General features: G+C 43.0%; 1 protein-coding gene across 7 annotated transcripts in view; it reads right to left on the bottom strand.

Moving 5' to 3' along the window:
• Positions 1–419: 419 nt before the first annotated feature.
• Positions 420–15,851, bottom strand: part of abcc5 (ATP-binding cassette, sub-family C (CFTR/MRP), member 5) — a 57,334-nt gene continuing 41,902 nt past the window's right edge. For 3 of the 7 annotated variants that reach the window (XM_064984148.1, XM_064984147.1, XM_064984149.1), the window contains 10 exons: positions 15,381–15,510; positions 11,191–11,473; positions 5,484–5,670; positions 4,308–4,397; positions 3,840–4,029; positions 3,451–3,610; positions 3,169–3,247; positions 2,830–2,943; positions 2,519–2,683; positions 420–2,152 (listed from right to left, as the gene is read on the bottom strand). In XM_064984148.1, the coding sequence (XP_064840220.1) occupies positions 2,051–2,152; positions 2,519–2,683; positions 2,830–2,943; positions 3,169–3,247; positions 3,451–3,610; positions 3,840–4,029; positions 4,308–4,397; positions 5,484–5,670; positions 11,191–11,473; positions 15,381–15,510 (1,500 nt within the window). In that variant the 3' untranslated portion in view covers positions 420–2,050. Of the gene's footprint in view, positions 2,153–2,518; positions 2,684–2,829; positions 2,974–3,027; positions 3,072–3,168; positions 3,248–3,450; positions 3,611–3,839; positions 4,030–4,307; positions 4,398–5,483; positions 5,671–11,190; positions 11,474–15,380; positions 15,511–15,851 lie in introns of those variants that run through there. The other 4 variants (XM_064984150.1, XM_064984152.1, XM_064984151.1 and 1 more) reach the window with 4 other exon arrangements.

Raw genomic sequence — 15,851 nt, 5'->3', positions numbered from 1 at the left:
ATATTTAGATTTGTTTCACACATTTTTGGTTACTACATGATTCCATATGTGTTATGTTATAGTTTTGATGTTTTCACTAGTAAAAAGAAAGAAAAAGAACTTGAGGTGTGTCCAAACTTTTAACTTTTACTGTGTCAATATATATATTTTAAGACCCCCTGATTGGGTAGGCCAGTATTCAATCTGGCAGGACCTGGCTTCACCTCTTATTGTAGATCTTGTGTTCTCCCTTCAAGCATAGCCTACCACCTCTCTCCCACATATTCTGTGTTTAAGTATTGCAAATGTCAATATTCAAATGTAAATTGTACTCCCAATTCAGCATGTTGCTGCAACTTGTAACCCCCCACCCCTCCCCCCAAAAAAATATTCTCCTTTTCTCCCTCACCCATCAACAACACTGACAAAGAACACACAGGTAAACCTAAAATAGTTTTATTGACAGAATATTTCAAAGCGATCCCTTTCCACTTCATCCTACCCTGTTAACAAGGCAATAATGAAGTCATGCTAAGGCTATAAAAAGTAATAGAAATGACAGAACAACACACATTCTGCAAGGCTTGCCAAGGTTATTCGTAGTTAAAGTATGAGCATCACCTCAATACTGCAAAGACAGGATAGAGGTTCCCTACTACACCCAGTGCAGGAGTGTTATAATCTGTGTGGTTCTGGTCCAAACAGTGTCAATGAGCAGATTGACAACACACATAAAAGATTCACTGGGTCAGGGCAAAGAGAATGAAATCTTGTTCAAATCACAAAGACCTTGTGCTCAACAGGCATCTTTTATGTCACCATAATAATAATAATAATAAATGTAGAACAGTCGCAGGACCTCCCCAATAGCAGATGGCGACCCCCTGTAGCTTCACCATCAGTGCAAAAGGGCTGTGACAAACAGTAACAACAAACTGAAGTTAACAGCAGTCAAAAGAATCATGATAATAACAAGTCAGAAGAAAGAGAGTTAAGAGAGGGACTAGGCTGCAGACATACAAGGCCTTTAAGAAGGGGTGATACCCTCCACCTTTAAGAAGGAGTGATACCCTCTACCTTTAAGCAGGGTATTTCTACCTTTAAGAAGGGGTGATACCCTCTACCTTTAAGCAGGGTATTTCTACCTTTAAGAAGGGGTGATATCCTCTACCTTTAAGCAGGGTATTTCTACCTTTAAGAAGGGGTGATACCCTCTACCTTTAAGCAGGGTATTTCTACCTTTAAGAAGGGGTGATACCCTCTACCTTTAAGCAGGGTATTTCTACCTTTAAGAAGGGGTGATACCCTCTACCTTTATGCAGGGTTATTTCTACCTTTAAGAAGGGGTGATACCCTCTACCTTTATGCAGGGTTATTTCTACCTTTAAGAAGGGGTGATACCCTCTACCTTTAAGCACGTCCATTTGATTGCCCAGTGAAAACACTGAGGACAAGCAGCACCATTTCTCTCCTAGAGTCTTATATCCCACTAGGCCCCACAGATCCACCACTTGTGCCAGGGTCCAGGTTTTAAGGGCTCGTGGGTTCAAGTCACAAGAGAAAGGATTACAGATGTTTCAAGCCGCAAAAAAAAATAAACAGCAAAGTTAGACAGCAATGATGGTAAAACACGAGTGAATATACAATAATACATTTTATACAACTACGTTGTACATAGAGTCAGTAGAAAATAAAGCATATTTTACCACTGTAAATATATGTATATATAGATATATCCTATAAAACAGACCAGTTATGCTATGAATATAGCTACATGTAAAGCTTTATTTCTTATATATTACTAAAGACAGTACAGTATCAGTGGTTCCCTGACCATTCCAGCTGAAATGGCTTCTGAGCAAGCATCTCCTCAGGGCAGCCCTTGCCTTATACCAAGGACCTGATGCAACCGTAGAATTCTAATTCCATGGTCTGATGCTGCATTCCTCCACAGGCTGAGCGGTAAGCTCAGGGTGGGTATGCAGAGGAAGAGGTCAGATGGCTGGACCTCTTTGGGAGCGTCCTCCCCTCTCCTCGTCTCCAGGGCACATCTGTGCCTCCTGTACCCATTTTAGCCTTTCACAGAGATCTTGTTCTCCACGGCAGCCAGCATGGAACAGAATCGAGAGTTCTCATTGGCCAGCAGGTTGGACGGCTCGTCAAACTCCACCACCTAAATGAAATGGAGAAAACAAAACAAAACAAGGCTTTAGGGATTCCTTGGAGCATACATGTGGGGTATCACTACATACATGTTGATTTAGTAAGACCTAAAAGCCTTCCAAGCCCATTAGCCTGTTGTAGAGACAGGAAATGTGAATGTATGCAACCTCATTGTCCGTCTCTGTATGACCGACCCGAGATTCGAACCCTTGTTTGAAACAACTTTGCGACCACAAAGCAGCTTCCTGCCCTACTAAAACCATGCTAAGGTTGAGCTACAGGGCAACAGCTTCTGGACTCACTAGCTAGCTAGTTCTGCTACACAAATAGTACTAGGCGAGTGAGTGTACAGTAGATGAGCTTGTGCTGTGTGTACCTGTCCCTGGTTGAGCACCATGATGCGGTCACAGTTGAGTACGGTGTGCAGCCGGTGGGCTATGGTCAGGGTGGTGCAGTCCTGAAAGGCATTGCGGATTGTCTCCTGGATCAGAGAATCCGTCTCCGAGTCCATCGCTGCCGTTGCCTCGTCCAAGATCAAGACCTGAGAGGGGGAGGGGTCACCGAGAGCTAAGTCAGAAAAGCACTGTGACCATAGAAGACTTAAAGTTCTCCTTCTACCCACAAGGTTGACTACCCAGAAAACTATTGGATGTCAACACACATGAAAATTCCCATTTTGTAGGGTACCTTGCACTGTCTGAGCAGGACTCTAGCAACACAGAGCAGCTGTCTCTCTCCCATGGAGAAGTTCTCTCCGTTCTCCACCACCTCTGACTCCAGCTTCAGGGGCAGCTGAGACACCTGGAGGGATGGACAGAGAGGGAGAGAGTACTGAATCAAAGACAGGAAATTAAACATGGATCTAATTTCTCAGTCCTGTGTTACCTCTTCCCTTCTGAGCCTCTGTGCCTATAACTCCACCCCACCTGCTGGCACACAAGCATCTTTCTAAAAACCAGTCATCTAGTATGAGCATACTCTCTCGTGTAGTCTCTTACTCTGGACAACAGAGTTCCGGATACTCACACACTCCTTCATGTGTGTCCGCTCCAGAGCGTCCCAGATCAGCTCCTCTGCGTATTGTTTAAAGGGGTCCAGGTTTGACCTGGGGGTGGATACAGGACAAGGACAACTTCAAGACAATGCATCGACAGTCACCAGATTACATTGATCAGTGGATGGGACTAAAGGGAAAATCCCTCGTGGGAACTCAGCAAAACCACACAACCACATTTGGGACCATCAGGCGAGTGACCGTGTTCATTTACAGTCACAATAGTACAGCGAGCGTTTGAGTGGCGTGCCCACCTGACTGTGCCGCTAAACAGCACAGGCTCCTGAGGGATAATGGACAGCTTGCTGCGGAGGTCGGCCAGGCCGATGTCACAGATGTTGATGCCGTCCATCTTGATGGAGCCGCCACAGGGCTCCACCAGACGGAACAGAGCTACGCCCAGAGAAGACTTCCCTGTGGACAGAGCAGGAGGGACATACGCTGTACAATTATGTAACATTCGCCAGCCATAAAACAAATACGGAGCTAAATTTGAAATGTAGGTTTCAATAGGAATGAAGTGAAATGTACCTCGGTCCTGGATATATAACACAAGATCATATTATGGATAAGTAGGATTTTCAGATACATGTTCAAACAGCGCACGGCTTCAAGAGATGTTTCACTGACTGTTTCCACTGACCTGAGCCCGTCCGGCCCACTATGCCAATCTTCTCCTTGGGACGGATGGTGCAGGACACCTTCTTGAGAACAAGCGGCAAGTTGTCTCTGTACCTCATCTCCGTCCTGTCAAACACCACCTCGCCCTCCTGGGGCCAGTCTGGCGGGGGCGCCTTGTTCTTGATGCGGGCCGGGGCCTCCAGCGCTAGAGACTGGGGGAAGGCAGAGGAGACCGCTTTAGGGTTCATAATAATAATAATAATAATACTGCACTTCAATTCTTTAGCACCTTTCAAATGTATACATTGCGGCCCAAAAGGCTTTAAAAACAAAGTTTAAAATAAATAACTCTGAAACTCTAGGCCTCGGCTATAAGATGTGTCTTAGAGTTTCCTAGTTTGAGAATGATGAAAACACGCTGTAGGTCACAGTGGTCGTGAGACAACATATGCAGTGAGAGTGCAGTGCCATGTATTAGTAGTGCAGTAACCTCAATGTAGTGGTGAATCCTCTCCACAGAAGTGAAGCGAGCCTCAGTTTCAGAGGCTAGTCTGACTGTGAACTGGAACAGCCCTGTGAGCTGAGAGAAGAAGGGGGAGAGGGAGAAGACATTTATCAAATTAAACGCATTAATGTCATCTATACTACTGTAACCATGTACTCCTCTTTTAACCAAGTACGTATAATATAATGGATCTACGCAGCTCTGTTTAGATATATAACAGCCAATCAAGGGAAAGATGAGTGAGGAAGGGAAAGTGGAGTGACAGAAACAGAGGAGATGATAGAGGAAGTAACAGAGAGTAAAGGAGAAAGACTAGGAGAGTAATACTGCTAAGTGAAGAGAAAAGTGACAGAAACAGAGGAAGTAACAGAGCGTAAAGGGGAAAGACTAGGAGAGTAATACTGCTAAGTGAAGAGAAAAGTGACAGAAACAGAGGAGAAGATAGAGGAAGTAACAGAGAGTAAAGGAGAAAGACTAGGAGAGTAATACTGCTAAGTGAAGAGAAAAGTGACAGAAACAGAGGAAGTAATAGAGAGTAAAGGGGAAAGACTAGGAGAGTAATACTGCTAAGTGAAGAGAAAAGTGACAGAAACAGAGGAGAAGATAGAGGAAGTAACAGAGTAAAGGTGAAAGACTTGGGGAGTAATACTGCTAAGTGAAGAGAAAAGTGACAGAAACAGAGGAAGTAATAGAGAGTAAAGGGGAAAGACTAGGAGAGTAATACTGCTAAATGAAGAGAAAAGTAAGGGGAAGAAGGCAGAGGAGAGCTGTGGTTGTAAGAGAAAAGCATGTATTTTATAATATATCTGCCACTTAAGCAGACACTTTTACCCTAAACCATTTACAGTACTTTGAATGTACTGCATACTGTATGTAAATGTGATCACTGCATGAATTGAACGTACAACCTATGCATTGCTTAGTGATAAGGGCATCAGTGCAACGTAAAAAAGAATAGGGGGAAAAAAAGACCAAATCACCTTTAAGTAACGTCAAACCGAACATTATTTCAGTTGATTTGGCCATGAAATTGGGAAAATTGTATGGATGCCCCCATCATTCCCCATTTATTTTTAGATAGCTAGTATCTAACTAATTTAAGTGAAAGTTAAGATTCCCCCCTCCCGTAGTGACAGATTTGGTAATAGGAGAAGCACTGACCTGCACGGCATAGGAGATGGCCAGGCCAGCGTAGGCCGGAGGGATCTGGCCATGCATGAGGACGATCATGAGCGCGGTGATGCTGATCAGAGCCACACTGATGACGTCCAGCCGCACGGCCAGCCAGCGCATGGCACAGCTGAACAGGTAGAAGGGAGCCTGGTTCTGATCCAGGAGCTCCTGATACCTGGAGGCCACAACCAGACAGACAGACGGGAACCTTGAGAAAAAGTCACTAAGATACTATGTGCTGTGTGAAACTTTGTCTCTGGGGGTGCTCTTGAGCCAAAACTGATGCCCTAAATGGACAGAAGACACAATAATGACCCCACTGTACAGAAAGGGTAAAGCCTCCCCATACTCATGAACAAAGGCATATTGGTTTGCCTCGAACTAAGGGTGTGTGATTTCACAAGATAATAAACGGATTGATATGACATCATATGAAAAACAGAGGCAACATTCAGGCGAACATATGACATAAACAATTATAGACTAAACTTCCATAGTGCATCTTTAACGAGACTGATCTGAGGGGTTCGTTGGAGCATGTTTTCCAGTACAGATCTAGGATCAGCTTCCACTCACCCCACACTAACCTTAACTTCTCCCCTGAGTCAGATTATCTCGTGGACACCATTTTTATGTCTCTGCATCCAGTATAAAGCAGGGATGGGACCAAGTCACAATTTTGCAAGTCCTAAGCAAGTCTCAACCTTTGATTCTTAATTCAAGTCCCAAGTAATAATGGGCAAGTCTCAATTAAAGTTCCACAGCTCAAGTCGAGTCAAGTCACAATTCCCTAATTTTGAGTTTTGAGTAATCAACTCAAGTGTTTTATGCTAATTTCAATGCAATTTTTTTATTTCCTGTTTTTCTTATACTACTAGTACACTATATAACAAACTTGAGTCAAAGATCATGTTTGCTATACAATTTTTCATGTTTGTTTGTTATAATTTTTAAAATAATTACTATTACTGATAGAAAGGCAATACAAATGGCACCAATGGCAATAATTTTAGTCTTAAGTTACTTTAGTTTTCAACAACAAAAGATCCAAAAAGTTGTATTGTGACTGCAACCTTCAGAGCAGACATTGCATGTCCTCTAAGGACTTTTATGCTAGATTATCATCATTAATTTCCTCTCTCTCTCTGACAATGCATTGCTTTTGAAAAATATGAAATTGCCCAAGAGTCAATCACCCGTTTGTGAGTGAAAGGGCCACAGTATGGTTGAACACACGCTCCACAGGAGCAACTAATGCAGGAACTGCCAAGACCCTCATCGCCACTCAGAACAGTGGAAGAATTGTGTTTCTGAACAGCCCAGAGGTTGTTCTGTCCTTTGCAAACGTCAAGTTAGTGAGTGAGATGCTGGAGTGGCCACTGAGAAGCTGGAGAGGCCACACAGTTCTCTCCTTTGTCTTTAGCGATATGCTGAAAACAGCCCTGACTCCTCTCCCAGACAACAGTCCCTCCTCCTCAGTGGTGGTTGGATCCACAGGTTCCTTAGTCTCTGAAGCCTCTTGCAGAATTACATTTAAAACAAATTAAAAGACACACAAAAATGGTTAGTCTTACTATTTTTAGTAGTTTACCATTTAAATTGAAATGTTGTGTAAATTAAATTAATTAAGCTAAGTATTAATTATATTGGTAAACTTTGACTGTTTTTATGATAAAAAGACACACACCTTTCACCATTTCAGTCACCTTGTCCTTAATTCCATCATCCACCAGAACGTGTTGTTCCAGCCACATCAGTGTAAAGGATGGATCTAGCACAGCTGCTTGACGATGGACATGGTCTGAGAAGGGTGCTATCTTGACATGGATGAAGATTAAAAGAAATCTCCTGTTCAGTGATGCTTGGAGACTTCGAACCAGGTCAGTAAGGTAGCTCACTTGTGGTTTCTGCATCTCCAGATGATGGTGTAGGGAAAGAATGCAAGGAACCATTGCACTGATTGTGACAACTTCTGTGCCTGGGTAATGTCTGTGGTTTCTGCAAAAGGCTGAAGAAAGTCGCCCAACTCTTTCAGTAGTTTCCACACTATCAATGAAAATATGAATTCCTTATGCTCCTCCTCTTCAAGCATCCAAAAACTTGAGGTAGTTGTAATGGGAGCACTGCTGTCACCTGCCTCAGTCTGGAGTTCCAACACATTCCCTGCAGCAGGAGTTCCCTCACTCCAAACACCTCTGTTAAAGTGGTGCTAGTGTAGAGTTCCAACATATTCACTGCAGCAGTAGTCCCCCTCACTCCAAATACCTCTGTTAAAGTGGTGCTAGTGTAGAGTTCCAACATATTCACTGCAGCAGTAGTCCCCCTCACTCCAAACACCTCTGTTAAAGTGGTGCTAGTGTAGAGTTCCAACATATTCACTGCAGCAGTAGTCCCCCTCACTCCAAACACCTCTGTTAAAGCGGTGCTAGTGTAGAGTTCCAACACGTTCACTGCAGCAGGAGTTCCCCCTCACTCCAAACACCCCCAAACGCCTCTGTTAAAATGGTGCTAGTGTAGAGTTCCAACACGTTCACTGCAGCAGGAGTTCGCCCTCACTCCAAACACCCCCAAACACCTCTGTTAAAGTGGTGCTAGTGTAGAGTTCCAACATATTCACTGCAGCAGTAGTCCCCCTCACTCCAAACACCTCTGTTAAAGCGGTGCTAGTGTAGAGTTCCAACATATTCACTGCAGCAGTAGTTCCCCTCACTCCAAACGCCCCCAAAAGCCTCTCTTAAAGTGGTGCTAGTGTGGAGCAATGAGCTAAACTTAGACACTTTAGAATGAGCTGGACAGAAAACTTCAGTCTCCTTCAACCCGTCCCCCACCACTAGTTGCAATATATGTGCAAATCACTTTAAATGTTGTTGATGACCATTTTTACTGAAAGTATTGTCGATGGTCCCCTGTTCTTCAACTTCCAGGTTATTCCATATGCCTGGATCATCTAGGTGGTGATCATCATGGACAGCCTCCACTTCACTTGAGAAGCACACTGTAAACACCGTTTTCATGTTAGCTGCATTGTCACATAATGCAATCTAGCTTGTGGTTGATCCCATTCTCGTCACAGATGCCTTCAAACTGCTTGCATGTTCGCTCCCGTGTGTGATCCTCTAAAGCGATTCCATTCCAGCAGATTGGACTTCATTCTCCATTTCAATCCAGTGGGCGGTGACCCCAAGGAATCCTCTCAACTTTCTGTCAGATCATATGTCTACCGTGACAAAGACGTGGTTAGCTTGTGTCATCTGGTCTTTGAGTTGTGCCTGCCTGTCGGCAACCAGATTGTAAATCTTGGAGGTTACGGCTCTGTGACAGACTGGGTGTATTTACTTTCAACCACTATCAAAAAGTGACTAAAGCTCGTGTTCACTTATTGACAGGGGCATGTTACAATCCACAATCAGGTCTGACATTATGGAATTGGTGATAGCTTTTTGCTGTGGATGGTTTTTGTTGTACAGAAGTTGGAAATGTGAGGTTGCTGAGACTCACTGCTGATCATATCACTCTTCTGGTATTCAAAGCTAGAAAATACCTTTCAAACAAAGAAATTGCAACATTTTGTTATATGATGGAGATTTTATCATCTCACCATATTTAGTTGTTGAAATCATATTTAAGAAACCTAATATTATTCAGTAGGTAATTTGTCTTTATGTATTTAGATACATTTCTATTTAAAAATGTTTTAACAGTATGCCTACAGGTAAAAAACCTAGGTGTTATTTTAGATTCTGAAGTCAATTTCAAATCACACATTAGGAATGTGACTAAAATAGCTTTTTACCACCTGAGGAACATTGCCAAGGTGTGACTGTTTCTCTCTCAGACTGATACAGAAAGACTCATCCATGCTTTTATTACAAGCAGGCTTGACTACTGTAACGATCTCCTGTCTGGTCTACCCAAGAAAGCCATTGGTCAACTGCAAAACCTACAGAATGCTGCAGGACACTGACCAAGACCATATGGCGAGCACACTTTACAATGGCCTATTTTGCATGTTATTTTGGCATTAATACGTGTCACATATCAGTTTGCAAATAATGTTAAAAAAATATATCATTAAGTTAATAAAGCCGCATACAACCATTGTCTCTTTTTTGTTGAGTAAGGCAGCTCCAAAATGCAGGTGTTTCAGCCTAGCTCAGGGCTTTCTGTGGTGGTGGGGCAAGCCAGCAGGAAATGGGAGCATTGCGCGTTGATTGCCTCAGTGTTCGGTCACTCATGGGGACACTACATCACAGGCCAAGTGTAAGTCCTTAGTAAAAGTAGAAATCGAACATTTCTGCCTTTTGAAATTACAGATTGCCTCTTATCCTGCTTGTCGTCCCCTTATGCCATAGTTTGAACATCTCAATTGTCAGGAGAAACCACATTTGTTTAAGCAAGTCAGCCATATCAGCTATGTTTTTTTAATAGGCAGTAAACAAGGCTGAATGAACGGTTTCACTGCCAGACAAGTCTCCGCTGATAGCCAGGTGTAGCAGTGGTAAGGTGTTGGGACTACTGTTGCGACAGCTATATGTAGGCCCTAACAGTTTGTCGGGACCGTTTGTCATCGTTATAGTGCAATTAATGTATTGTTTAGTGTTTTGTAGTGGCTTTTCTGGCAGGCATCCCACTTTGTTTTGTTTGCCCCACCAAGATTTACATGCTAAAATCACCACTGTATTAGTAGCTATAATGTAATACATATTTTATAACTAGTTCCCTTTGTGCTCACAACAGGAGGAAGTCTGTCTGTCTGTCTGTCTGTGCAGACAATACCCAGGATAGAACATTGAGTTTCTTGGGTGAATGCCCAGAAATAGCCTCTGAGAACTTTATCAGGAGCCGTCTTGCTACACATTCTCTTTTGCACCCAAACCTCCTCCCTTGTGCTGAAGACTAATTGACTTGACGTGTCCTTGATGAATACAACTTTATTGGAAATTACCATGTCTGAAATGTGCTGAACAAATAAAGCTTGATTTGATACAAAAATCTGAACTTGCTATCCACTTCAGACATAAATGATAGGGGTGACCCCATTGCAAGCTAGCAAGTTCGATAACATTACCTCACTTTAGCTAAAAATCTCCAATGAGAGTCGAGTGTTGTTGTTGCCCCCCCTGCCCACAGGAGCCACGTTGAAGTCTGTGGAGGTTGGTTGGCTAATAACAAGAGGATGCAAGAGGATGCCATTTTGGGATGGGGAAATCTAAACAAGTCTCCCGAGTCTCGAGTCATACAGCTCAAGTTAAGTCACGAGTCATAGATGCTCAAGTCAAAGTCGGGTGGCAAGTGCTTTATCTTTTCGCAAAGTCAAAGTTTCAAGTCTCAAAATGTGTGACTCGAGTAGTATCAGAGTCCAAGTCATGTGACTTAACATCTCTGGTATAGAGTTAGTTTTGCAACCCAATGTGAACAAGCATTAGCGCTAGCAATGCCAGCTGTACCCAAAGACTTCCAGTCTTTGAGCTAAGCTAGTTAGCATTGGCTCTTGAAACTACCTCCAACTTTATTCATACTGGATGCAGATAAATAAAAATGGTATCCACATCATCTGACTCTATCTACAGTACTTTGCCAAAGGGCTTCATTGCCAAAATCCCAAACTATCCCTTTAACAATTAGTGGAAAAAATGTGAAACTGATCCAAGATAAGTGTCTAGAGGCAACTTCACCCTATACCTCGACAGCTCACCTGTCCAGGAACTCGTGGCCCCTGTTGTAGGCGTGGATGGTGGAGAGGCCCTGGATGCTGGAAGTGATGTGCGAGATAAAGGGCGACTGGGTGACGTTATCCAGGCGCTTGAGCTCGCGGATGAACACGCGCGACACCATGTGGAGCACGGTGAAGAGCAGCACCAGGGGGCCCACAGCCACTAGGAACCAGGGGAAGATGCTGCCGATCACGCCCAGGCAGAAGAAGACCAGGATGACGTTCTGAATGAACATCTCCGCCTGGAACGGCAGCCGCGTGTCCACTGGGAGGGAAGAAGAGGGGGGAGAAAGAGAAAAGACAAGAAGACAGATGGTTCAGTCAGTGACTGTTACTTATTCCACTTGTGTAATCACTAAAAACACTCAACTTCATTACTATCATTACTGTTACAAAGTCATTAGGAAATTGCTCTGTAAGGAAAAATCTGTTCATATACATTGTGTATTTAGTGTATTGCACAAGTACAATAGCAGCTTCATGTTAAAGTGATAGTTTGGGATTTTGGCAATGAAGACCTTTATCTACTTCCCCAGTCAGATGAACTTATGGTTAACATTTTTACGTCTCTGCGTGCAGTTTGAAGGAAGTTGCCAATTAGAATTAGTGCAAATGCTAACTAACGTTAACGCACTGGAACTCTATGGGAACAGCTAGCATGCTAGCTGTTCCTGTAGACCAGGGGTCTTCAACTTTTTCTTGCCCAGGGACAAAATAAATGAATAACCTCTTTTAATGAATTTATTTGCAAATTATGGTGGAAAGTAAGTATTTGGTCACCTACAAACAAGCAAGATGTCTGGCTCTCACAGACCTGTAACTTCTTCTTTAAGAGGCTCTTCTGTCCACTCATTACCTGTATTAATGGCACCTGTTTGAACTTGTTATCAGTATAAAAGATACCTGTCCACAACCTCAAACAGTCACACTCCATACTCCACTATGGCCAAGACCAAAGAGCTGTCAAAGGACACCAGAAACAAAATTGTAGACCTGCACCAGGCTGGGAAGACTGAATCTGCAATAGGTAAGCAGCGTGGTTTGAAGAAATCAACTGTGGGAGCAATTATTAGGAAATGGAAGACATACAAGACCACTGATAATCTCCCTCGATCTGGGGCTCCACGCAAGATCTCACCCCGTGGGGTCAAAATGATCACAAGAACGGTGAGCAAAAATCCCAGAACCACACGGGGGGACCTAGAGAATGACATGCAGGGAGCTGGGACCAAAGTAACAAAGCCTACCATCAGTAACACACTACGCCGCTAGGGACTCAAATCCTGCAGTGCCAGACGTGTCCCACTGCTTAAGCCAGTACAGGTCCAGGCCCGTCTGAAGTTTGATAGAGAGCATTTGGATGATCCAGAAGAATATTGGGAGAATGTCAAATGGTCATATGAAACCAAAATATAACTTTTTGGTAAAAACTCAACTCGTCATGTTTGGAGGACAAAGAATGCTGAGTTGCATCCAAAGAACACCATACCTACTGTGAAGCATGGGGGTGGAAACATCATGCTTTGGGCTGTTTTTCTGCAAAGGGACCAGGACGACTGATCCGTGTAAAGGAAAGAATGAACGGGGCCATGTATCGTGAGATTTTGAGTGAAAACCTCCTTCCATCAGCAAGGGCATTGAAGATGAAACGTGGCTGGGTCTTTCAGCATGACAATGATCCCAAACACACCGCCCGGGCAACGAAGGAGTGGCTTCGTAAGAAGCATTTCAAGGTCCTGGAGTGGCCCAGCCAGTCTCCAGATCTCAACCCCATAGAAAATCTTTGGAGGGAGTTGAAAGTCCTTGTTGCCCAGCAACAGCCACCAAAACATCACTGCTCTAGAGGAGATCTGCATGGAGGAATGGGCCAAAATACCAGCAACAGTGTGTGAAAACCTTGTGAAGACTTACAGAAAATGTTTGACCTCTGTCATTGCCAACAACGGGTACATAAAAGTATTGAGATAAACTTTTGTTATTGACCAAATACTTATTTTCCACCATAATTTGCAAATAAATTCATTAAAATCCTACAATTTTCTGGATTTTTTTTCTCATTTTGTCTGTCATAGTTGAAGTGTACCTATGATGAAAATTACAGGCCTCTCATCTTTTTAAGTGGGAGAACTTGCACAATTGGTGGCTGACTAAATACTTTTTTTGCCCCACTGTATATATGGCACACGAGACACCTGTCTGATTCACGCCTGTTTCAGTGGACTAATCCATTGCTGATGCCGAGGGGATTGCACACCAGTAGTCCATTCACAGTTACATCCCATAATGTCTAATCTACAATGTTTGTTGCGGTAATTTCAATACATTATTATTACATTCTTGTCATCATTGGAGTGGACACGTTGTTTGCAGAGCGCATAACCTAGGCTACACTCGTGAGCAAATAGTTTGTTTATTTCCTTCCATTTACAAGTTGTCAATTTATTCATTGTCTTTGGTTTGGAGCGCTCCAATCAAACTTGAGTAAGGACATGCACCTACTTACACATAGAAGTAGAGCTAGGCAGGCCTCTGGAGTGTCGCAGCGTTCTAAGGAGGAGTCACTACAGACCCGGGTTTGATCCCATGACTGGGAGACCCACGAGATGGTGTTTCTTCCGACACATTGGTGTGGATGGCTTCCGGGTTAAGCAAGCAGTGCTCTCCCCGTCGCCTCTTCCGAGTCCATAGGGGTGTTGCAGCGATGGGACAAGACTAACTACCAATTCAATATCACGAAATTGGGTACAAAAAGGGTTGGGAAGCCCCGGTGCACAACTGAGCAAGAGGACAAGAATGTCTAGTTTGAGAAAGATGCCTCACAAGTCCTCAACTGGAAACTTCATTAAATAGTACGTGCAAAACCCTAGTCTCAGCATTCTGGAATCACCTCTTCACTGTTAACATTGAGGCTGGTGTTTTGCGGGTACTATTTAATGAAGCAGCCAGTTGAGGACTTGTGAGGCATCTGTTTATGAAACTAGACACTAATGTACTTGTCCTCTTGCTCAGTTGTGCAACGGGGCCTCCCACTCCTCTTTCTATTCTGTTAGGGCCAGTTTGTGCTATTCTGTGGAGGGAGTAGTACACAGTATTGTACGAGATCTTCAGTTTCTTGGCAATTTTTCACATTGAATTGCCTTCATTTCTCAGAACAAGAATACTGAAGAGTTTCAGAAGAAAGTTTTTTTGTTTCTGGACATTTTGAGCCTGTAATCGAACCCACAAATGCTGATGCTCCAGATACTCAACAAGTCTAAAGAAGGCCAGTTTAATTGCTTCTTTAAATCAGCACATATTTTCAGCTGTGCTAACATAATTGCAAAAGGGTTTTCTAATGATTAATTAGCCTTTTTAAAATAATAAACTTGGATTAGCTAACACAACGTGCCATTGGAACACAGGAGTGATGGTTGCTGATAATGGGCCTCTGTACGCCTACGTAGATATTGAATTTTTAAAAATAAGCCGTTTCCAGCTACACTAGTCAATTACACCATTAACAATGTCTACACTGTATTTCTGATCAATTTGATGTTATTTTAATGGACATAACAAATGTGCTTTTCTTTCAAAATCAAGGACATTTCTAAGTGACCACAAACTTTTGAACAGTACTGTATATTATGCATTTTTTAAGTGGGATGTAATATTCATGTGTCAACATTTTTTTTACGGACCCCCTGCAGTACCTCCGATTGAAAAAAACCTTGCTGTAGTCTTCCAGTCACTGCGCTAACACCAGTTAGCATTGTTTTGAGAAACTTCCTTCATACTGGACACATTGACAAAAATGGTATCCGCAAGTTAATCTGACTCTGGGGAGGTAGATAAAGGGCTTCATTGCCAAAATATCAAACTGTCCCTTTTATTGTTATCCTTTTTCATTTGCGGGTTTGTAGATTCGTACAGTACAATAGGTTTGTGTTCATTAGGGCATGCGCCAGAAAGCAATTTGAAACATTTTATAACGGAAAATCAAAATGAGTGACCTCCAGGCAGTCCCTCCCTGTTTGTCTGTTTTCTTCCATTTGATGCCGAATGAACACAACCCAGGTACATGTCAAAGGACTGCTCCAGGTGGTCCCTCCCTGTTTCAGTCGGGTTTCTAACGTTTGATGCCTAATGAACACAACCCAAGTACGTGTCAGAGGACTGCTCCAGGTGGTCCATACCCTCGTCCATGTCTTTAGAGAAGCGGTTGAGGATCCGTCCAGTGGGCGTAGTGTCAAAGAACTTCATGGGGCTGCGGAGAATCTTCCTGAAGAGCTCCTCGTGCAGCCTGGACGAAGCTTGCAAAGTGCCCTGAGGGTACAATAATAGTAGTCATTCCATTTTGGGATTTTTAAAGCGACACTTTTTCTATATCACATAGCTCAAATGTTTTAGACAGACGTGACCATACTCCACTGAACAGAAATAGAAACGTAGCATGTAAAGTGTTGGTCTCATGTTTCAATAAATTATTCTAAAAATGTTCCATACGCACAAAAAGCTTATTTCTCTCAAATTTTGTGCACAAAATTGTTTACATTACATAAAATAAAGGTAAAATAAATATCCCTGTTAGTGAGAATGTATTATTTGCCAAGACAATCCATCCACCTTACAGGTGTGGCATATCAAGAAGCTGATTACACAGGTGT

The sequence above is a fragment of the Oncorhynchus masou genome, chromosome 13 (assembly GCF_036934945.1).
Source record: "Oncorhynchus masou masou isolate Uvic2021 chromosome 13, UVic_Omas_1.1, whole genome shotgun sequence".
Classification (NCBI taxonomy): domain Eukaryota; kingdom Metazoa; phylum Chordata; class Actinopteri; order Salmoniformes; family Salmonidae; genus Oncorhynchus; species Oncorhynchus masou.
Note: the sequence above shows the minus strand (reverse complement) of the source record. Positions and strands in the feature narration are given on the sequence as shown.